At 43.1% G+C, this 24,484-nt stretch overlaps 1 protein-coding gene across 2 annotated transcripts in view; it reads right to left on the minus strand.

Annotated features, from left to right (window-relative positions):
* Positions 1-24,484, minus strand: part of UBXN4 (UBX domain protein 4) — a 92,880-nt gene that overhangs the window by 60,676 nt on the left and 7,720 nt on the right. For both annotated transcript variants that reach the window (XM_030210902.1, XM_030210903.1), the window contains exons 2-8: positions 22,122-22,224; positions 21,270-21,298; positions 18,621-18,739; positions 17,822-17,999; positions 17,560-17,656; positions 16,868-16,922; positions 4,006-4,170 (exon numbers count right to left, since the gene is read on the minus strand). In XM_030210902.1, the coding sequence (XP_030066762.1) occupies positions 4,006-4,170; positions 16,868-16,922; positions 17,560-17,656; positions 17,822-17,999; positions 18,621-18,739; positions 21,270-21,298; positions 22,122-22,224 (746 nt within the window). The remainder of the gene's footprint in view (positions 1-4,005; positions 4,171-16,867; positions 16,923-17,559; positions 17,657-17,821; positions 18,000-18,620; positions 18,740-21,269; positions 21,299-22,121; positions 22,225-24,484) is intronic.

Here is a 24,484-nt window from a genome sequence, read left to right on the forward strand (position 1 = left end):
CCTGTACTCGGAAGGAGGGACTGGACAGATAGCCTGAAGATCTAAAAGCCTCGAGTGTCCTGAACCTCCCTCACCTTGAGAGGAGAGCGACGGAGACTCCAGAAAGGTGTCTGAAATAGGCCTTGCGAACTCTAAGGCATAACCGTCTCGAACAACCTCCAAGACCCACTGATCTGAAGTGATATGGGCCCACCTCTGATAAAACTGAGAAAGCCTAGCTCTGACAGGGACCAGAGGAGAGTCCCCCGCACCTTCATTGGGCAGGGCGGGACTGTGATCTAAAACCTGGATTGGAGAAACCCGCTCCTCTGCGAGAACCCCGAAAGGACTGAGTCCTATTGTAGAAACAAGACCTGTGAGGTTGAAAACCCCGACCAGCCTGAAACCTACGGAAAACTCTCCCTGAGCCTCTACCAAACAAAGAACCTCGGCCAGACAGACGAGGCCTATCTTGCGGTAGGCGAGGAACTTTAGCATCTCCCAAAGAATTAACCAACTTATCCAATTCTCCTCCAAACAAGAAAGAATCTTTAAAGGGAAACTTTCTCAACTTTGACTTGGAGGCCGCGTCCGCCGACCAACCCTTTAACCACAAAGATCGACGAGCAGCGACCCCCAAAGCCAAAGACTTAGAAGATGCTCGGAGCAAATCATACAGGGCATCCGCCAGAAAAGCCGCCCCTGACTCAATCCTGGCCACCTCCAAATCGATAGCTTGAAGATCATCCGAAGTCCTGTCCAGGACTCTCTCTGCCCATCTGCCAGTCCGGAGGCTCTAGCTACTAAGGAATCACAAATGGCAGCCTGCACTGTCAAGGAAGAAACATCAAAACTATTCCTGAGCAGAGAATCCAATCTTCTGTCCTGAACATCCCGCAGAGCCGTTCCCCCATCCAAGGGGACTGTATTACGCTTAGTAACCGCCGACACCACTGCATCCGCAACTGGCACCCTAAGCAGAGTCTTATCCGCCTCCGGTATCTGATAGAGACAAGACATAGATCTGGTTGGACGAAAAGCTGCATCTGGAACTTCCAATTGCGCTTTAACAACATCCCAAATATCCTGATGCATGGGAAAAGTCCTTGCTGCGGATCTCGACCCTTTAATCAAGAAATCTACATTAAGGGTCTGAGTAACGGACGGAAGATCTTCAAAATTCAAAGTAGAGGAGACCATAGCAATTAGCTCCTGCAAGTCACCTTTGTGAAAAATTCTAGCCACAGAAGGATCCTCCCCCTGGGCAAAAGCTGCCGCCTCAGGATCTGTAGAAGAGAAATCTGGATCATTCCAGACATTCTCTTCCAGATCTTCCTTTTCTTCCAGATAGGGCATCTCCTGATCAGCCCAAAAATCTCCATGCAAACCACTTTCCCTCACCTTTTTAGGGGGCAGAGGAGCAGGTCTGCCAGAAACTCCTGGTGCAGCTTCTGCATCACCCTTGTGCAGCAAAAAGGCCTGGTACATCTGGAGCACAAACTCAGGAGGAAAACCCCCTGCCTCAGTGGGCCCAGCTTGAACCAGCGCTCCTGGCGGAAGAATATCACCAGATGGAACAGAAAGAGGAGTAGATGACGGCGACAACGGAGCGGGAGTTAAAATGGCCGCCTGTCGCGGCAAATTCACGGAGGCAGTCTCCGGGGGCGTGCCCGATTCCTCAGAAACCGCCTGAGAAGACTGCGACAGCGAGGGACCCTGAACCGCTGACGAAACTCCCGAAGCCGAAGAGAGAGTCGGACCCGATGCAGACAGTAGGGCCGTACAATATTTACAAGCGCCGGATGAAGCAACTCCCCGACGCTGGCATACAGCGCATCTCTTAAGCTTCTCCGACATGGCGGCAGTCGCGCCCGCGCGCACACAATTCGCGCCTAAATTTTTTTACTTGAAGGCCCTGCTCTGCCGACGGAAATAGGACTAAGAACCAAATACTCCCCCGAAAACGGAAGGTAAGAGAAAATAAAAGAAACCTTGCCTCTGTATACTTTAGTGCTGTTCTCTTCATGTCCTTGCTTCGTTTTTTGTTTCGTTTTTAACAGCTGATCCACACAACACAAACGCACAGAACAGAAAACAGAGCAGGCTACTCACTAGAAGCAAGCAGAAACACTGGAATTTCTGATTTTTTTTTTTTTTAATCTGGCTGCCTCTCCCCCAAAGGTAATCCCTTTTGCTAATCAAAAAGGGAACCCTTCCCTTAAAGAATCAATTAACAGAAGGGAGGTGGGGAGGAATAGGGGGAGGGACTCGGGGCACCCGAGTATAACACCCCTGGGGCTGCACTCTAAAGAGGCCGTAAATTCTAACAAGCCCCAAAGAATTCCTGTGGCACAGAAACCAAAATCAAAGCCAATAGAAGACAAAAGTCAGAAAAGTGAAAGAGAGATACTAATGGGCTCACTTCCTACCTGCTGGGAGACTGAGAAAATACTGAGGCTAGGGTCACATGACCAGGGCTCTTATTGGCTCGCTAGAGTCAGAGTTTTTTCTCAGTCTCCAACCTGCTGGAAGGCGCGCACAACCCATCGGTCCAATCCTGGGCCAGTCCGGAGGGATGCTAAGGAATGTCCATTAATGCATATTAACTCACTAAAGGCCCTCAATGTCTCAGAGTCCAGTCTGCATCTTTCCACATCACACTAAAAGCCAAGGTATGAAGATGTGCCTTTTTAAAAATAAATTTAAACTTAACTTGCTTATAACGTGCCCTCCCTCTTTAATATTTCTTATCTTACATTTGAGCAATACAGAAGACAGTTCCCATTACAGCAGGGATTCTCGACCAGTCCTTGGGACATACTCAGCCAGTCAGGTTTTCAAAATACCCACAACGAATATATACGAGACAGATTTCTATACAATGGAGACAGTGCATGCAAATTTCTCTCATGAATTTTCATCAAGGATATTTTGAAAACCAGATTGGATTGGTGTGTCCCAAGGACTAGGTTGAGAACTTCTAATCTAGAGCCCAGGAAATATACACATGTGACGGTAAAGGTTTTACAACAGGGGGTAGAGGTCTTCAATGGTCACAGTCAGGCTTTCAAAACATCTACACTGAGCATACTTGATATGCATCTGCAGCCTCCATTGTAAATAAATACATTTCATGCATATTCATTGTGACTATCTTGAAAACCTGACTGGCCTGTGGTATTGAAGAACTTCAGTTGCTTACCCAGTTATCAATACTTACGACATTTATTTTATATCTCACCCAATCCATATTGTCCTTTGCAACTTATAGCAAACATCTAAAATTAATGCAACATATAAAACATATACAAAGCTAAAAGACAATGAAATTCAAACATTACAATTAAATGCCTGAACAAACAAAAATGCCTTTACTTTCCTTCAAGAAGAAGAAAATCTGTCACATCCCTTATATTGGAACATGCTGACCTTCCCTCAGTTTCTCATTCTCAATGCAACACTGTCAAGATTCTGCTTTCTAGTACATCCCTCTTTTATTGACTTCCTGGCTCCAGACTTTTCCTTATCTTACCCTTAACTCCAGCAAAACTGTAGATTCCAGCATCACGGGGCATCCCCTTCGCCTTTCACTCTCTCCACTATCTCTGGCACACCTTCAGCCCTGGCTCATGTGTTCTGTTATTTAGGAGTCCACCATAGATTACCAACTGATTCTCAAGTTGCTTCTGTTGTGAAATCCTGTTTCCACACCCTCTGACTTATATAGTCACTTAGGGATTGCTTTGAGGACCCTGCCTGTGCCACCCTTCTTTATGATTTGGTTACCAAAGAGATGAAACTCAGCTGGGAAGATTGAATAGTCACGTCAGTTTTTATCTGCTTTCATTTACCAGGTTACTATGGTTCTCTCTTGAGAGGTAATGAGAGCAGAAACCAGATGCTGGTCAGGCAGTGCCAACTCTTTCGTAGTACACCTGATCAGAAGTAATTTCATGGAGTAGTCAAAGGCTAAAACGTCTATGACATGCAATCAAGTTTGGAAAGGAAGCTTAATGAAGAAATTACCAATGCAATCTGCTGCTTGATACGCTCCCGGGCTGCCTTTTCTTCTGCCTTTTCTCGGTTCCGTTCCTCTAGCATTCGCTTTGCAAGATCTTCCTCCTGTCTTCTTTTGAACTCTAACATATCTTTCCCAGTTTTCCTGCGTTCAATTTCCTTTTTAATTTCTCTCTGTAGAAGGGAAATAAAGCATTATATACTTAAGATGCATGATCAGTTTCAGTTATCAAACACATTCAATTAAGTATGAAAAAGATGGTCAATAATTTGAGGCCCAATATAATGATCAGAAGAGTTTCATTTAGTCTGTGTTTAGGATAAAAAAAAAAACTTGAAAAGATCTACCAACGATGAAATTTGTTCACACTTGTTACTTTCCTTTATCCCTAGTGGGTTGTGACTCCTTCCTACCAGCAGATGAAGGTAGGGAAAACTGAAGACCACCAGTGACAATCTAGATCTGTATGTTGTCATACTGACCAAGAACATTATTTTAACCAAGACCCCTATTTCTTCTCCGCCCCCAACTCTTTTATTTTTTTTTTTAATGCACTGCACCATAACACTTAGACCAAAAATATAAACTACATACAAAACTGCAAGATTCCAGCATACAGAACCTGAGACTGCTCCCCACATCAGTCTTCCAGGGTAGGTCTACTAGACTGATCCAGCAAGGCCAAGGGAAAGGAAACTAACAAGTATGAACAAATTTCACCTTCTTTACCATCTCTTCTAGACAAGTCCAAACTAGTGGGATGTACCAGAGCTATACCTGAGAAGGGAGATCAAGGCCCCCTGAATCACAGCTCTACCAAAGGTAGCATCACCTCTGACCAACACATCAATCTTGTAGCACTTCACATAGGAAAGCAACAATGCCCACATCACTGCTCTGCATATATCTTCTGGCGACCTAATATAAGCTGCAATCTGTCCTTCATATGGGCCCTGAAACAGAACAAAAAGCCCGATTGAGAAGTGAAAGGAGTTGGTGACTTTTTTTTTTTTTTTTACATTTGTACCCTGCGCTTTCCCACTCATGGCAGGCTCAATGCAGCTTACATGGGGCAATGGAGGTTAAGTGACTTGCCCAGAGTCACAAGGAGCTGCCTGTGCCTGAAGTGGGAATCGAACTCAGTTCCTCAGTTCCCCAGGACCAAAGTCCACCACCCTAACCACTAGGCCACTCCTCCACTCCACTTCCAGATACCGCAACAATACTCTGTAAACATCAAGATTATGCAGCCCCACCGAGAACTCCTGACTTCCCTGGTCCACGATGAACTACCTGATTTACTTGAAAGTGGGACAACACTTTTAGTAATAAGTACTAAACCGTGTGAATAGGGACTGCTTCTGAAAAGGATAGAAAAGGGTCTATGCACAATAAAGCCTGCAGCTCAGAGACTAGTCTGGCCAAACAGACTGCTATCAAAAAAAAAACAAACCTTCAACTTTGCCTCTGAAATGGGAGATGGCTACATCTTGAACCTTCAGCATGACAACAGCCAGGACCTGTTCAAAAACCCTCTGCAAAAAACAAAACAAAAAAAAAAAACTCCAGAACCAACAGGACCTGAACAAACCATGGAGAAAGATTCATCTCCTCACACCAGCACCCAAAGGCTCTCCAAACCAAGGCATAGAACACTTGCAGATTTTGAGGAGAGTGGAGATGACCAAAGCCAAGGAACCTCTGATTCTCAAGCACTGCCTTTCAAGGGCCAGGTTGTAAGCCAAAAGAGATTTGGGATCTCTATGACCTGCAAGTAGACAAATGAATGTTCCCAGGTTTGGGGGGGAGGGGGGAGAGGATTTGCTCCCAGTCCCCTTGATCCAAGGCATTCTGACTGAGGAAGTGCACCTGCCTGTTCTCTACTCTACTAATGCGAATTGCAGAGATGACAGAAATAACACTCTGCCCGGTGAAAGAGCCTATCCTACTTCCAGTGCTGCACTGCAAGTTCCTCTTTTTTTTTTTTTTTTTTTAATTCATAGAAGTGTTTATTGAATAGTGAGAAACAAAGAACAAGCAAGACACAAACAGAATACTTAATCAAGTATAATACAATGATAAAGGGATACACCCTCCTCTAAGCAGAGAGAACCTGAACAATATGTAGTCAATTCTCAAAACTGGAATAAGAAAAGTAAATGTGTACTTCCAACATTTCTAACAAAGTTTTTATTATTCTCTCCCCCCCCCCCCCTCTTATAAAAGAAGAAAAAAAAGTGGGGGGGGGAGACAAAAAAAAAAAAAAAAAAAAAAGCTTTCAGCAAGAGCAGTGTTTCAGGAAAGGATTCCAGATACCCTCCCACTTAGGCAAGGAATGGCAACGTAGGGCCCAAAGCCTCTCCATTTCACATATGTACCACATCTTATTTAACCATTTAACCAAGAAAGGGACAGTGGGAGATTTACATTGAGCAGCCAGGGTGACTAGCAGCTGACAAAGCATGAGGAACCAGTAAGGCCTGTGATTTAGTAAGGCCTGGAGGTTTCTTGGGGAAAAGAAAATATTCAAGTGACCACTTAATGGGCTTAGACAGCCAACGCTGGTCTATGCTGAATTGCCTTCCAATAAGCCCGAACCTTCACACAAGACCACCAAAGGTGGCCCATGGTACCCTCTGCCCACACTCCTGCCAGCACAATGGAGACACTATAGGAAACGTGGTGAAGACAAGCAGGAGTAAGATACCACCTGTACAAAACTTTTACAGCATTTTCTTTAAAAGGGACAGAAATAGAAATCTTCTGTAAGGCATTTTCTAGCAAAATCCAGCCCTCATCACCCAATGTCACACCCAATTTACGATGTCAACGCAATTGATGCTGCACATGGGGGTGCATTTGACTACGTTGATATTTATACAAACAACAGATAAGACCCCTCGTCCCCTTAGAATCTTCACAAAAATCTTCAAAGAATCCTCTCGAAGCACCCTGGCCTTAACATCAGCGGAAGAAAGAAAAATGTTTCAACTGAGTATAAGCACATCCAGGATAGTTGGGTTAAGGCAGTTTCAGTCTGAAATACAAGTCCCAGAAGGCATTGCAGGCAAGGAGCTAGAGGGTGAGATGAAGAACCCGGACTGGACTCCTAGCTGCAATCGGGGAAGACATAGGTGTAAGCTGGCAGGTTGTGTAGAGTGGCTGCCACTAGGCGGAAAGAGAGTTAGGAAACCCTGTGTGCAGGAGCTCAACATTGGTCTCATTAGTCTAATGCTTAACTCAGCTGGTATGGGTGTGGGGAAGCTAATGGAAGGAGAATGACTGGTTGTGGTAGCTGAAGCCAGGGCTTGATTAGGCAGGTGGGAAGGAGTCTCAGGAGTTCAGTTCCGGAGAGAGAAGAAGAAGGAGAGAAGCAGTTGCAGGCTGAAAACCCTTGGGCAGGGAGGTCCCTAAAGTACAGAAGCAGGCTGAAATTCCTTGGGTAGAGGGAGTCCTTAAAGTATTGAACTCTCCTGAAGGTAAAGAGGATAGAAGGTAGAAACTGCTTCTTGGTGACTGAACTGCGATGTTGAACTGAAAGAACTGTTTGTCTTGGGAATTGAACTACTGTTTATTGTGCACTGGATAAAGATCTCAGACTGGAGCTGACTGTAAGCCTGTATTGAATCCTGGTATGTGCTGATAGCCTGCTGCTTAAAGGGGACTATTTGCCACACACTTTCAGGTGGCTTATATGTGCTTAAGATTGAAGGTGAATGCTGCTGTTGGAACTTTGTACTAGAAACCTGCATGGAATAAAAGCCTTTAAGATTGAAGTTACTGGTGGACATCTATTTCTTCATTGTACCGGGAGCCTGTGGCTGCAGGAGATTGTTCTATCCTTGGCTGCACCAGAAAGGTACCTGTTACAGCTATAGGCATTAGTTTGGACAAAACTGAGTCAGGATTGGCAAATAATCCATCCCAATAATAAAAGGTAGTAAAAATCAAAGGACATGAATCCTTCTGCAGAGAATGATATCTACACGGAAGCCACATTAGTAAACGCAAAAGACAATGACCAATCGAAGCTTGTTCGAAACCTATCCACAACTTTTGAGAGCTAGCCTGAAATCATTCAAGAGCGGCATGAGCTTGAGCAGCCTTATAGTACCAAAAGACAATGGGAACACCCAAGCTACCCTTTTTTTGATCCTGATAGAGTAAAGATCTAGGCAAACGTGGACCATATAAAGCGGAGGAGACGGTCCTGCGAACCAGACAGAAAATTACAGAATAAACAGAGAGGGAGAACCTGGAAGAGGTACATCAGACGGGGCAAAACATTCATTTTCAACATGGCAACCCTACCAAACCAAGATAATTCAAAAGTATCCCAACACTCCAAGTCTTTATATAATTCCCGCAAAAGGGGGGGATAGTTAGCCGAGAATAATTCAGAAATTTTTTGGTTAGCTGAATCTCCAGGTACTTAAAGGCCTCGAGTCACCCACCGAAATGGAAAGGACTGTTGGAGAGATCGTAAGACCTGATGGGAAATCCCAATTACCATGGCTTCCGGTTTAGCCATATTAAGTTTAAAACCAGATACGGAGGAATATTTGACTAAAAGCTTTAAATGATTAGGCAAGGAAATTAATGGTTTGGTTAGAAAAAGAAGAATGTCATCAGTGAACATAGCCAATTTATATTTGTGGTCACCTACTATAATACGCGAGACGTTAGGATTAGCACATATAGCAACAATGAGAGGTTCCATAACCAAAGCAAATAACGTTGGGAAAGAGGACATCCCTGATGGGTACCCCTAGATAAAAGAAAAAATAGGTGTATTGCCACCATTAATATGAACACAAGCTCGAGAAGATGCATAAAAGGCTTGAATCCAGCCCGAATCCCGGCCCAAGACCAAATCGCTCCATTACCCTATGCCTGAATGGCCAATGGACACGATCAAATGCCTTCTCAGCATCTAAACCAAGAAGGCAAATGGGAATCTCAAGCCTTCGGGCCTCATGTACCAAATTAACCATACAGCGAACATTATCCATGGCCTGCTTTTGAGGAACAAAGCCTACTTGGTCAGGATGAATTAAATCGTGTAGAACTTTTGCTAACCGATTAGCGAGGACCTTGGCTAGTATTTTAACATCAGAGTTAAGAACTGAAATGGGGCGATAAAAGAGGAACACTCTATTTTGTCCTTGCCTGGTTTTGGAATCACCGCAATCCAAGTTTCCAGCATTGAGGAAGGCAGAGCCATCCCAGAACATACCTCATTAAGAATCTCAAATAATATAGGAGCTAACTCCCCCCGAAATGATTTGTAAAAATCATTCAGCAAACCATCCAGTCCAGGGTATTTTCCAGTTGGAAGATCTTTAATAACCTGGGTGACTTCATCCACAAGGACCGGACGCTTCAGAGCACCACGATGTGCTTCAGTTAAGGAGGGAAGTGTTTGAGAAGACAAAAAGGCCTCAATTGCCTCTGGATGGATCGTGGAGTAGGACAAATATAGGGACTGGTAAAAGGTTTGAAAACATTAACGAATCAAAGATGACTTCATTCCTACCATCTCCAATCTTAAGGATAGTGCGGACGACTCGTTGCTGCCGAAATTTAATGGTCAAGGAATGACCTGGTTTGTTATGGTTGACAGTGAGTTTGTTGTTGTTGGCCTCTGAGAAACTGCAACTGATCTGAATATATATTATCTAACCTTAGGCAAAGGGATTGGATCTCCCGTAGAGTGGAGACCGATCGAGAGGATTTATGACATTCCTCCAATTGGGTCAGCTGGGAAAGACAATTTGCCACTTCCACAAGTCTAGAAAGAGTCTGCGAGCTAGCCTTCTGCAAGAAGAATCCCCTAGTTACAGCTTTTAGGGCATCCCAGACAAACCTCAAAGAGGGACCCGAGTTCAAGTTAATGTCAAGGTATTCCCGCAAAAGAGATCTATAACCAGCTCGGATCTCCTCGTCCCTCAGAAGAATTGTATTCAAGGTCCACCGCCTATATCTTTCCTCCTCACAAAGAGACGGAAGTTGGACCCAAGTCGGAGCATGATCAGATATGGTAATAGGACCAATGTCCGAAAGCTCTCCCCCCTGTGCCAGAGAGGTGTCAACTAAAAGGTGATCAATGCAGGAGTAAGAATCATAAGAACGAGAATAGGAGTAGTACCACTCCGTCGGATGATGCACACACCACAAGTCACAAGTACCCAAGGTTCACGCAAGTCCTCTCAAAGCTTTTGAGTTCTTAACATCCATAGCCGACACCGAACCAGTCCTATCCAAGGTTGGGTGAAAGGATGTGTTAAAATCACCCCCACTATCATCTATCCATAGGGATTTGACAGAAAAATCTTGCCAAGCCTGTCAAAACATTTCTCCTGTGAATCATTAGGAGCATAAACAGAGGCCAAAGAAAAAGCCAGATTATCTATTAATAAATGTAAAAGCAAATATCTTCCAGCAGGGTACCGCCTGGTCTTCATCACCTGAACCTGTAAAGAAGAAAGAAGCAAAATTGCAACCCCATGTTTCCTAGAAGCATCAACAGCAGAAGCACACCAGACACATGGATAATGAGGCTGGAACAAGAATTTTTCATGTTCCCTTTTAAAATGTGTTTCCTGCAAGACCACCACTTCAGGTTTGTGAAACAAAAGTTCCTTGAATAACTTTTGGTGTTTTTGGGGTGAGTTCTGGCCCTTGATATTATATCTTAAGAATTTTCACTGGAGTTATCTCTCTCTTCTGGTTGAGAACAACAAGTTTAAGAAAGAGAGAATCCGGACACACACTGAGCTGCTGATTCAGCATTGTTTTAAATCACTTTCATCACAGGAGCACAGACTGCTGGCTGAGGCTGAATGGAACAACAAAGAAAAAAAAGATCAAGCCCAAAGCTAAGTGTTCGGAGGTTTTGTGTATCAGCAGGGGTAGTGCTTAGTAGTTTTTAAGAACTGGATATAAACCACAGCACATTAGCTCCAATAGCTTTGAAGGAGGAAGGGAGGGCATTGAGTGCAAAGATGTTTGCATGATATGTTGCTTTCAAAGAGTCCAGCCTCAGCAACAGGTTTTACTGAGCACTCACAAATAATAAGTTACACAAATTAACAAAATACACAGAAGTCACAGCATAAAAAAAACTAATAAAAATAGAAGACAAACATATAGGACAACGATTTCTTAAATAAAGTAGTCGCCTTGATATTATATGTCAAAAACTTTAAATCAACACTCAGAGATAACAGCTTACCTCCCTGTTTAGATCAAAAGCACACATCGGAACCCAACTATTCCTAAGTGAGGGATCTAAGAACAACAAAAACCCCATACAACCCCCCCCCCCCCCCCCCCGTACCCTCCCCCAATCCAACACCAGACAACACCGAGTCCTGAATGGGTAAAAAAGAAGAAGAACCCACAATGCCCAACAGACCATCCCAAACCCACCTCCCGCACTTTACAAACAACCTATCCATACTAAAATATACATACAAACACCAAGCAAGCATCTACACTTAAATAAAGTCACAAAATCCTTTCTAGGCAGGAGACCCAAGACCTCCTTAAGTCCTGAAAGCAAAAGTCAAACCATAGCAGAAGAATTCTTAGTTTTAGGAAGAACCCGTTTCCATTTTTGAAGGCGTGCTTTGGTTGAAGGGGCTAGCTCTGTTGGTGAAGCCGCCGCTGATGACAAACCCGCCTCATGTAATATCTTCCATGTTTTGCTGAGATGGCGGGCACAGTGCAGCTTCCCATTGAGGGTGAAAAGCAGAGCAAAGGGGAAAGCCCAGCGGTAGGAGATCTTTTCCTTCAATAAAATGTCCAAAGCTGGCTTCATGAGGCATCTCTGGGAAAGCGTGCATTGAGAAAGATCCTGGTAAATCATAACCTTGGCATCATTGTAAGCAACAAATGGAGTCTGGCGAGCACATTGCAGCAAACGCTCCCTAGAGATACAGGAAGCAAACCTCGCGATATCCAGAGGTCTATTATCCATAGGCTTCCCAAGAGTTCTCTGGGCTCTCTCAATCTCAATTGTTCCTGAAGAAGAATCAGATCCCAGTAACTTTTCACAGATCACACGAACAATAGTTATAACATCTTCAGCATCACCATTTTCAGGGACGCCACGAAAGCAGAGGTTGTTCCAGCGCCCCCCCCCCCCCCCCGCCCTGATTCTCCACATCATCTACTTTGTACTGCAAATCAGCATAAGCACAGACCTGCTGCAGCTTAGAGTCCATCTCCATGGAATGCTCAGCATGCTCCTCCACACACCCCTCCAAATCTTCCATACTGCTACCCAACTCGCGCAGATCCGAGCTAAGTACCTCCACACGTTCAAGAATTTCATCTTTAGAGGATTTAGTCTCCTCTCGAATAACCTGTAAAGACTTTGCCAGCTCCTTCAGTATCTCCCGTGATAATGGAGGGGGGGGGGGGGGGGGGGAGTGCGCCTCAGTCTGGGACACCGACAAGTCAGACTCAGAGTGCGAGAGAGAAGACGGAGACACGTGGCGCTGCGGGCTCCTAAGGATTGCTGAGAGGCTTGGTGCTCAGTCTTCTTGAGGGTCTGTGACGAAATCTTACTCATTGTATGATCGGGTACCGTTTATAATCCCATCCGGTAAGAAGGGAAGCGAATGACGTGCTAATGAAGGCAAGGCAAGCCTCTTTGCCTATTGATGTATGCCACAGCCTTGGCACTATCATATAGAACTTAAACCACTTTGGCCCATGCTAGGGGAAGGAACTGCAAGGGGACCGAACAGCTCGTCTCCAGGTGACTGATGGTTCACAATGCTGCTGTGAGATCAAACAGACTATGCAAGACTTCCCAGACAACAGGCATACCAGCCCTGGAGGCTTGCAACAGAGGTCACTATCACCCATTTGGGGGAACCCCCAACCAACAGCTGCCTGGGGTCTTCCCACCAAGTCAAAGCTTTGCTTATTGGGCTAGGAAAAAAGGCATGCCTCAAAGCCCTGACAAAGGCACCCACTAGTACAGAAGCACTTGCTGCAGTGTTCACTTATGAGCTCTCACCCAGGACACCACTTCTAGAGTCACCACCATGGGCCCAACGACCTGTGGATTGTCCCAGGCTCACAGGGCATTGTTGAGCGTACAACACTTACACCTGTGGTTATAACTTTGCCATGCACTTCTCTAGCAGAAAGACAGCCCCCCCCCCCCACCCCAAGATAAACTAAATCCTGGAAGGGCACAAGGTAGTTCTTGGCACAGTTCAACACCCAGCTGAATTGTTAGAGCAGTTGAATCACTTCTGTTCTGGCTGCTATTGAGCCACCTCTAAGTTGGTGCAAATCAATTGGTCCTCCAAGCAAGAATGAATCCTGATTCCCTGCTTACGAAAATACACCAATCACCACCACCTTGGAAAAGGTTTGTAAAGCTATCATCAACCTGAAAATGCCTGTCCAACCCAGAACTGAAGGAAGCACTTGTCGAATTTCATGATGGGTCATTCCAAGCCAAGTGGTCTAAAATTTAAAAAAAGTTCCCACCATCATGTTCTCCAATTTTGTTCAAATTGTATCTGTTGCGCGATTCAGGTGTTAAACTAAGTTTCCCAAAATTTGAGGTCTCTAACTGCAATAGTTGCAGATCTAGACCCCCTTTTCTGAAAGGTTGTCAGTCCATGAGTGCGCGACATTTACCAAAATGTCATTTTTGGGGTCTAATAAAATCCAAACACATCTACAAAATTTAAAACCTGTACAGTTTTTGATGCTAATTCCGATGAAATACATTTTAACATTATGGATGCAAAATCCAGTCAAACAAGTTGACTCAAAGTGTGCAACAAAATTGGTCTTCTCTAAGATGAAGAGCTCTAGTCTCTTTAGCTTTTCTAAAAGCTTGAAGGAGTAAGCGAGTCTTGAAAGAAAGTTTACTTAACTACACCTTCAAGGCCACATCAACCACTCAATGCCAAAGGTATGAGAACCATAGCCAACTCAGTTACATCTAAAGGTGGCTTTCTCCAAAACACTCTCCTATAAGAAGGGGAGCCAGGAGTGAAGAAACTGGGACCAAGCTCAACCCTTCGCAGGAGGGGCAAAGGAGCAGCTGGCTCCTGTAGGCTCCTCAACAGCAGGCCCCCTCAGAATGTTTGAGCAACAGGCTGCTGCTTTGTCATACCCCCCTCCCCTGCACCCATGACCCACAGGAGAATTACCAGAGGGCTTCTGGGAGTGAACGCCGCTGAACCAGCACTGCTGCCCCATCTAAAAAGCAACGTTCACTTTGCTGCATAGAAACTTTACTTTAAAAAAAAGCCTTATTCCCTTAACTGCAGATAGGGAAATTAAGCTGAATGCCCAACCTTTTTTTTTTTTTTAAATGCTACACAGCCCAAAACCAGGGAAGGAGGAGGGGAAGCCAATGAGATCCACAATACCTGCTAGCACGGGCCCCATACACCAAGGACGGATCCACAGGCACCAGCTTGGGGCACGATGATCAACCACTCCTGGCTCAACCTTGCTAAATGTGATCCATGGACTGTGTTCCAGGGTGTCAGACCTGTATCACTGCTGCACCAATCTGATCTACAACATCTGCTGGATGTACAAAATACTGGAGTGTTCCAGGCTGCACCAGCACTTATATCAGTGGTATCGCTGGTAGTCTCCAGTTTTTGCTATCTCCATGTGCGGTAGAAAGGAGTCACAACCCATTAGTTTGAACTGGTCTAGTAGGGAAATAAAGTATGATTCATAGACCACCCAAAATTACAATGGGGCCCTTTTACTAAAGCTTAATATGTGCTAACGGAATCAGTGCACGCTACATGCTAAGAAGCCCAAATGTATAAAAATTCATTCATTTATTCAAGTATTTATATACCACTTAGACATAAGTGGTTTACAGGTACTGGGTCTGCCCCTAGTAGGATCACAATCTAAGTAGTACATTGTACTACTGTTGTACCTAGGGAAATGGAGGGTCAAGTGACTTGCCCAGGGTCACATGGAGCTGCAGGGGGACTTGAACCTGGTTCCCCAGGATCTCAATTCACTGCTGACCATGACGCAGAAGTGGGAATCAAACCCGCTGCACTAACCATTAGGCCACTCCTCCACTTCTTAGCATTTAACTTGTGATAATTCCATTAGCAAAAGCTAAGCTTTAGTAGAAGGACTCCTACAGTGGTGGAAATAAGTATTTGATCCCTTGCTGATTTTGTAAGTTTGCCCACTGACAAAGACATGAGCAGCCCATAATTGAAGGGTAGGTTATTGGTAACAGTGAGAGATAGCACATCACAAATTAAATCCGGAAAATCACATTGTGGAAAGTATATGAATTTATTTGCATTCTGCAGAGGGAAATAAGTATTTGATCCCCCACCAACCAGTAAGAGATCTGGCCCCTACAGACCAGGTAGATGCTCCAAATCAACTCGTTACCTACATGACAGACAGCTGTCGGCAATGGTCACCTGTATGAAAGACACCTGTCCACAGACTCAGTGAATCAGTCAGACTCTAACCTCTACAAAATGGCCAAGAGCAAGGAGCTGTCTAAGGATGTCAGGGACAAGATCATACACCTGCACAAGGCTGGAATGGGCTACAAAACCATCAGTAAGACGCTGGGCGAGAAGGAGACAACTGTTGGTGCCATAGTAAGAAAATGGAAGAAGTACAAAATGACTGTCAATCGACAAAGATCTGGGGCTCCACGCAAAATCTCACCTCGTGGGGTATCCTTGATCATGAGGAAGGTTAGAAATCAGCCTACAACTACAAGGGGGGAACTTGTCAATGATCTCAAGGCAGCTGGGACCACTGTCACCACGAAAACCATTGGTAACACATTACGACATAACGGATTGCAATCCTGCAGTGCCCGCAAGGTCCCCCTGCTCCGGAAGGCACATGTGACGGCCCGTCTGAAGTTTGCCAGTGAACACCTGGATGATGCCAAGAGTGATTGGGAGAAGGTGCTGTGGTCAGATGAGACAAAAATTGAGCTCTTTGGCATGAACTCAACTCGCCGTGTTTGGAGGAAGAGAAATGCTGCCTATGACCCAAAGAACACCGTCCCCACTGTCAAGCATGGAGGTGGAAATGTTATGTTTTGGGGGTGTTTCTCTGCTAAGGGCACAGGACTACTTCACCGCATCAATGGGAGAATGGATGGGGCCATGTACCGTACAATTCTGAGTGACAACCTCCTTCCCTCCGCCAGGGCCTTAAAAATGGGTCGTGGCTGGGTCTTCCAGCACGACAATGACCCAAAACATACAGCCAAGGCAACAAAGGAGTGGCTCAGGAAGAAGCACATTAGGGTCATGGAGTGGCCTAGCCAGTCACCAGACCTTAATCCCATTGAAAACTTATGGAGGGAGCTGAAGCTGCGAGTTGCCAAGCGACAGCCCAGAACTCTTAATGATTTAGAGATGATCTGCAAAGAGGAGTGGACCAAAATTCCTCCTGACATGTGTGCAAACCTCATCATCAACTACAGAAGACGTCTGACCGCTGTGCTTGCCAACAAGGGTTTTGCCACCAAGTATTAGGTCTTGTTTGCCAGAGGGATTAAATACTTATTTCCCTCTGCAGAATGCAAATAAATTCATATACTTTCCACAATGTGATTTTCCGGATTTAATTTGTGATGTGCTATCTCTCACTGTTACCAATAACCTACCCTTCAATTATGGGCTGCTCATGTCTTTGTCAGTGGGCAAACTTACAAAATCAGCAAGGGATCAAATACTTATTTCCACCACTGTATATGTAAGCACTGAGTAATCCTAGCTGGTGATTGATCATTTTCACAATGAAAAATCAGCATTCACTATCATGACTGGAAATAGGCAGGGTAGTAATGTGGATCCAATTTCACTTTACCTGCTCCTCATCTTTTTTTTTCTGTTCTTGTCTTTCTTCAAGTTTTTTTGTTATTCTAAACAAAATAAAGAATTAGAAACAAATATCAAGAAGAACAAGAAATGTGAGCTTTTTTAAAATGTAAATAGCTCAGCCACTAAATGGTACAGACAACTATCAGCATACGGCTTCAAGCTCAAACAGGAAACAGGGCTGGGATCTCGGACCACGAGCCTTCATTTGAAGCTACTCAATATAAGTTTTTCTCCTTATTTTATCTATTCCCACCAACTTAATTTAGTTCAGTTATTACAGTGACAATCTTTGCCAGGGACTAGTCACAATGGTGTAATTATGGGTCCTAACTGCAACAGCTGTCACCACTGCTTGATTACCATGACTCCCACAGCCTCCACAGTATTCCTTCCCTACTAGAAGTCAGGAATGGAAGACCTTAGCTAAGAATCAAACCTAGGTTGTACTGCAGGGCAACATGCAACACTGACTGTCTCACCTGATGGACCCAAAATATTATAAAAGGTTCTCCAACTTTCTGATCAATTTACATTGTTACTCAAAAACTAAATACCAGTAGATGCTCTGTTTTCATAATAACTCTGGCAAAAATATGTGAGCTAGCTATTTTCCTTCTATAAACTAATCCCAAAAGCAAAGCCCTTCATAATACGGACAAGATTTTAATGAGAACAAACCTTTCCACTTTGTCCTGGAATCCCTCTGTAACACTTCCATCTAAAGAAATATTGGTGGCTTCCTGAGTTGAACTTTTTTGACCAGAATGTTCTTCATCTTCAATCAGGCAATGAGATTGCAAAGGAAACAAAATCAGGCATATACTTATGATTAAAATAAAATAATTACAGTGTCAACATAATATATTCCATAATTTTTTTTCTAATAAATTATGTCTCAAAATAAATAAGGATGTGGAAAAATGTTGCTATCCAGACTTACCTGCTGGAGCATCCATCTCAGTTTCACAAAGAGGAGGGTGGCTTTCACAGCATTGCTCAACCGTTGGCTGAGAAGATTCTGAAGTGCTGGCAGACTCAAAGGAAGGACATGGTATAGAAGGAAGACTTGATGACTGGTTTTGGTTATGCAAAGGTACTTCATTCTTCGGTGTGCGCATCTTAGGAAAAAACAACATTTTCTGATCAGCAATATGTTAAACAGAATATGCAAGTCTTAACAAGTCAAAAAGAAGTCTGTGTAACAGAAATACAGACCAAACAGAAGAGTAGAGGATAACACTAACTTCTACGCAGGAAGTGTACAAAAATAAATGTTTATTGTGGTACAAACAAAAGACCCGACATGGGCTGTGTTTCGGTGGGTGTGCCCGCCTGCCTCAGGGATCAGATACACTTAAAACAGCAAAGCTATATCAAGTGCCTGGAGTAAAAACAGCTCTGTGTTGACTTAATCAGGCAAAGTCAGCAAGAGACACTGCATGAGAACGCCTTGGTGCCAAAAATGCCACTGCCTGAGATGCAATGAAATGTAGAACATGATGGCAGATTACAAACTGTAAAGCTCACCTACATCTGTCCTACTTACCATCACTGGGAAGGATCTAAAGAACACCAGAGATGGTCTCTAAACTAAATCCCACTGCAGAAGGGGTATGAATAAGAATGCTCAAATTTAAACCCACTAGACTGATGCCAACATGCAGGTTAATGGAGAAGAGAGCCTTGGTTTATAGCAACTTAAGTGCTATAAATCAGAAGTTGATTCTCCAGTATTTTACCTGTGTGACTTTGTAGATTCTTGCTATAAGCTCTTCAGCAGAAACACTCCCAGCAATAACCTCCAAAGGAATGCCACTGTCTCCTATGAAGAAACTGGATGGGATGCACACTACAGGATCTATGTGGTAACCAGTGAAGGACAAGAAATTCAAGTAACAGGCTGAGTGTGAAAAGCAAATAGCTACTCATCTGGACTATACAATGCACCGCTATTGATGATGAACAATAGGCTTACACCACACAAATGGAAGATATTTTAACAGAATCTGAAACGACAGTATTTAGCAGCAAATTCAAATTGACACAAATATTTTTCTCTTGAGCTTTTACAAAGTAAAACCTGGTAACTGAAAGCAACTCAAATACTTAGGGAACAAGTATAACCAAGTGATCAACTAGATAAACGCTTGTGAATGAAGTTCAAATTTAAACTTTTTACCGACACAAACTTTACAAAATTCACAAAACTCATCTCCCAGTGCCTCAATTTACCAACTAAGCATTTCTTGAAATGTTTTTAACAGGGAAGCACCAAGCTCTGCTACTCAGCTCAGTTTCTCCAGCTATACCAAATCTACTTCTAGATTTGAAAATCTCAAATCTGGACCTGCTTCTCTCAGATCTGTGCTGCTAGTTTTTAATTGGTTTTGTTTTCTTGTAATAATTCACAGATGCATCCAAGAGTTTAGGCAATCCTAGTCAAACTGTATGTTTCAAATAATCCTTAAGTGAACAGAACATGATAGCTTCTCCGTGGTTAAACATGACATCTTTCTGCAAATTTAAATACAGTACGGTCTCGATTATCCGACCTTCGCTAAACCAGCATATCAGACATATCTGACAGACTCCCTGGTGATGTCATCACATTGCCATTAAGTGTACAGGTTCTCTTCCTATTTTCTGGCTTCACACGCTGCTTGTTGGTTAGTGATAATAAACAATATTTTAAATACAGATACCCTATGCCTGCTCTTTATGCATAAAGCATGTTTTCTGTGCATTTTTTAAGAGATTACCATTGTTTTCCGTATTATCTGACAATGGCTCAGTCCCATTTACATCAGATAAATGAAACTGTACTGTATATTAGTGACTATTTGCTGATCTACAGGTTAAATAAGAAAATATAAATGAATGACAGGTGCAACCATTTGAACACCCTTCTTATTAACTCATTACCACTTTAAAGTTCTTAAAAGATCCCAAAGGTTTAGTGACTCATTAGGTCTTCAATTAGTCAAGTGAAAACAATTCCACAGTTGAACAAATACTTTGACCCTTCTAACTTCTCAGCTTGTTATAGTTCTCTCTACTTTCAACAACCATGAGCTCTTCTATGCAGTTGCCTGAGCATCTGAAAATTAAGATAATTCACTCTTACAAAAGAAGGGGAAAGCTATACGAAACATTCAATTGAATATATCCTAGAAGCTAATGTTTCAGAGTTGGTGAAGAACCTGAAAAGTTGGATATTTCAGCTAGACAACAATCCAAAGCATACTTCAAAATCATCATGTCGATGTTGCATCACCATCTGTTAAGGGCCCCTTTTTACCACTTGCTAAAAAGGAAGTACTGCCGGGCTACCACAGCAGCCCAGTTGTAGTTCCCAGCCCCCGTGAGCCATCATATCCAGCGCTACAAAAATATATTTACTTTTTAACACCAGTGTGTACCCAGTGATAATCGGGCAGTGCCGGCGCTGCCCTTTTACCACCAGGTTAGCACAGGAGCCCTTACCGCAACCTCAATGGGTAGAAGGGTCCCCCCCCCCCCCCCCGAAATGGCCGCACGGCAAGTGCTTCACTTACTGCACAGCCATTTCTTGAAAAAAAGACCTACCTTTTACCCACTGCAGTAAAAGGGGACCTCTGCGTGGGTCAGAAACACGCGCCAAAACTAGTACAGACCCCTTTTGCCGCAGCTTGGTAAAAAGGGCCCTTAGGGATATGTTGAAACATAGAAATTGACCAGTAGTGCCTAAACATTTGCACACAATTTAATTATAGCAGATTGAATTTAAAATTATATTTTTGATTCAGAAGTCCTTGCAGGGGAAAGCAACACTTTATGAAAATGCATATTCAAAATTAAGGTCCAAATCAACCACTATACTCTGCAGACCAAGCTCTCCAGTAGGAATTAAATTAAAATCTACTAATAGAATATTTTCATATATGGGTTCCTCATTATGGAAACGTTTTTCTTTACGACCAAGAGAAATAAGTAATCTTGATGTCTTTGTAAGCACTTCCAGGGTTCTTTTTTTTTTTTTTTAAGTAAACTTTATTGGAACTTTTCAATAAACCAGGGCCCTACAATAAGGTAAAGGAGGAAAGGGGAAGATAGGGACACCCTGAGGCGGACGTATGGTAACCCTAACATTCGGTCACTTGGCTTGGCCCCAGAAGAAAAATTGTCAATGCAGATGGAACCAAGGCTGTATCTTGTCACATAAAATGAGAGTAACTAGGGGAAGGGGCTGAGATATATCCTTAGCAATGTAGACTGAAGTAGAGAAACTTGATAATCCAAATAGTCTGACATCATTAAATATATTATGTAATTATGTAAATAAAATATTTTGTAACCCTGGAAACTACTATTATATGATTAGGTACCATGGACAAAATCTTAAAGGATACAGATCTGTGAGAACTGCAAGCAAGCTTCACTGCAGAAAAAAACAAGAAGAAAAAAGTAATTGCTGTAAATTGCTATCTTCTTTCAAACTACATTATATTTACAAATGTGTTAATGATTTTATACCCTCTTGCCTACTATGCTTCATTGTACTTTTCTTTCATACCAAACCATCATTCTCAAAACCAATTTCCTAAAAGACATCATTTAAAATTACAACAGGTAGACAAAAAAAAACAAATTATCATAAGAGTTTAACAACTAATCTTTTAGCTGGGTCCAACAGTGCAAGGTATCATATAGACCTGGATTTGTTTTTAGTGTCTGTCTGGCTTCCTTTCTTTGGCCTCGGACATTTGAGGAGCAGCATTCACAGTCACTGAAGGAAAGAGACTCAATCACTGTTCCCGCTAAGCTGAGCAGGAGTCCTCCAACTGCATTGGTACTAGTGTGGGGTGGTGTTTCAATATTGTGTTTTCAATTACTGGGGGCAGGCAGGTAAATGTGCTAATGAAACATCTCCCACTGGCAGGACTGTAAGTGGAGGGCTCCTGCTCTACTTAGAGGGACCCTGGTTGTACGATACTAGTCATGGAGCAAGCTATTTAATGGTTCTTGCCAAGGACAGACTGCAGTGGAGGGAAAGGAAACATACTAGTCCATCCTTGAAACAAAGTGGTTTACATGTACTATTTGTACAGGTACTAAAAATGGGAAGATAAACTACAGGTCACTGCAAAAAAAAAAAAAAAAGACAATAGCACAGCAGCCATACTACAAACAAGTTCCAAATGAGCTGGAAGCCCAAAGGGCCAGGAGGAAACTGTTGAAACAAGAAGAAAAACAAAACAAACCTTTTGGTATCAATTTTAATAGCAACAAAACCCTCAGCAACAGCTTCTGCAACTTTTTCATTCTCCCAGCTTGCTGCCATCTGAGAAGACTGCTCATCATCTCCTGCAAAAAAAACAGATTTAATATAAACCTAACAGCCCACCATTTATAAGTTTTATTGCATTAAAATTCAAGCTTAAGACTGAAAAAGCAAACTAAAGACCACCTGATTCACCCAAACCCAAGGTCTGACCAAAAGCTCAAAATGAACTGAAACATCTGAATATGTATAGCCAATAATGATCAGCTCAACAAGCATCCCAAAATTCCCCCCTCCCCCCCCCCAAGGTCCTGCATGATCTAGGCCTCTGTCACAGCTCCTGGCAATCAACATAAACCGCACAGTCAGGAGATACCCAAGTGAGAATCAGATTACTATATTAGCTCTCCATACTTGATAGCAATCCCAGGTCTGGTGGAACGGCGAACAATATCCACAATATCCATTTTTTATGGTTGTCAATTCAGACATCAAGTAAAAATAATCGTTTATACAGCAACCCAGACTCTGTAGGAACACTTGGTTGCTTCCAATCCGCAGCTAGTGTCAAATAGGCTGCTGTAAAATTATGAATAGCCAACTTATGCTGGGCAGGCTTGATCCCCAAAGGCTATGGTGGATCAAGCTATGCTCCACCTTCAAGGAATATGAAAGCTGCAATATGCACTGTACCAAGTCAGTAACACGTCCCCCAATAGGGCTGAATAACAGGACAAGTTCAACAATATGAAACATATTCCCACACATGCCACAGTTATGCCAATACATAACAGTATCAGATTTAAACAGCTTAAGAAGTCTCTGGTGTACAGTACCAATTGTATTGCATTTTATGTCAATTTTCCATCAACACACTGATCACTGAAAAGACATTTAAAACTAAGTTCCCATTTTCTCCATTCACAAGCAATCCCCAAGTCCTTTTCCCAATGCTGTATATAATATTCTATGGGTGAACGAGCCAAGATTAATGCCAAATAAAGGCAGGAAATAGAACCTCTACTCCCCCCCCCCCCCCCCCCCAATGCCTGTTCTAATAAAGTCTCCTCAAGGCTGATTTCCTTGAATGCTATCCGAGAAATAAGTTGCAAATAATGAAAGCTGATAGGGAGGCAGACAATATTTCTCTACCAACTCTTGATATGTAAGTAACTCCCCATCTTCTCAAACCTGCCCCAGTCTTTGTAAATCCTTAGCTGTCCATTGATGAAATACAGTACTAGTTATCCCAGTGGTACATTTTGTATTGCAGTTTACAAAAAACACATCCTCTCTGGAAATAATGTTTTTCTAACACCATACCAGGTTTTCAGGGGGCCTACTATATTTACCAGTACACTTTTGATGAACACTCAAGAATCTGGGAGAAAGACAAGGAACCAACTTCAGTGGTAACAATCTCACCCAGCACTGTTCCATGCACACCCATTCCTTGGGAGAGCATGAGAGCCAGTCCGCCAAAATTCAGAGTTGCTCTGCCTGATAGTATACAAAAAAAAAAATAAGAGTCAGGTCCTGCCATCCACCCTTTTTCCTGGGATAAGGCCCCAGCTCTGACCTGAGGAGGACATTTGTTCAAAATATAACAAAAAACCTTTCCGCATAACCTAAGAAAAAAGTGCTTGAGATTGGAAGGGGCAAGGCCATAAACAGGTACAGCAACTTCAGCAAAATCATCATTTTGATAGCACTAATTCATCCCACCCATGAAACATTTAACACCTCTCCCACGCAAGTCCCCAAAATGTTCTTCTAGCTTGGGAAGTAGATTCTGCACGTACAGATCCTCTACCCTCCGTGTTAAATTTACTCCTAAATAACAAATGGAGTAAGGAGTCCAGCAGTATGGAACAAAACAAAAAGCAATGGTGAGAGGACACAGCCCTGTCTTGTTCCCCTATACAGTCGAAAAGAGCCTGTATAGATGCCACTCACTTTAATACAGGCCTCAGGGGGTGGCTTAGATCTGACGTAACCAAGTAACAAAGCGGCCCAAGAAGCCCAATGGGCGCTCATTTTCAAAGCACTTAGCCTTCCAAAGTTCCATAGAAACCTATGGAACTTTGGAAGGCTAAGTGCTTTGAAAATATGAAGTGTCTAACAGGGTGAACATAAAGGGCCAGTGTACCCTATCAAAGGCCTTCTCTGCATCCAGGGATAATAAGAGAAAGGCGAATTTAGTCTGGACAGCCTGCTATATAACATGAATCACCTTACGCACATCATCATAAGTTTGCCTCCCCGCCACAAAAACTGATCAGTCAACACGTATCAGCCAAGGCAAAATATGTTTTAGTCGTTGTGCTAAAATATTTGTCAAAA

The sequence above is a fragment of the Microcaecilia unicolor genome, chromosome 7 (assembly GCF_901765095.1).
Source record: "Microcaecilia unicolor chromosome 7, aMicUni1.1, whole genome shotgun sequence".
Classification (NCBI taxonomy): domain Eukaryota; kingdom Metazoa; phylum Chordata; class Amphibia; order Gymnophiona; family Siphonopidae; genus Microcaecilia; species Microcaecilia unicolor.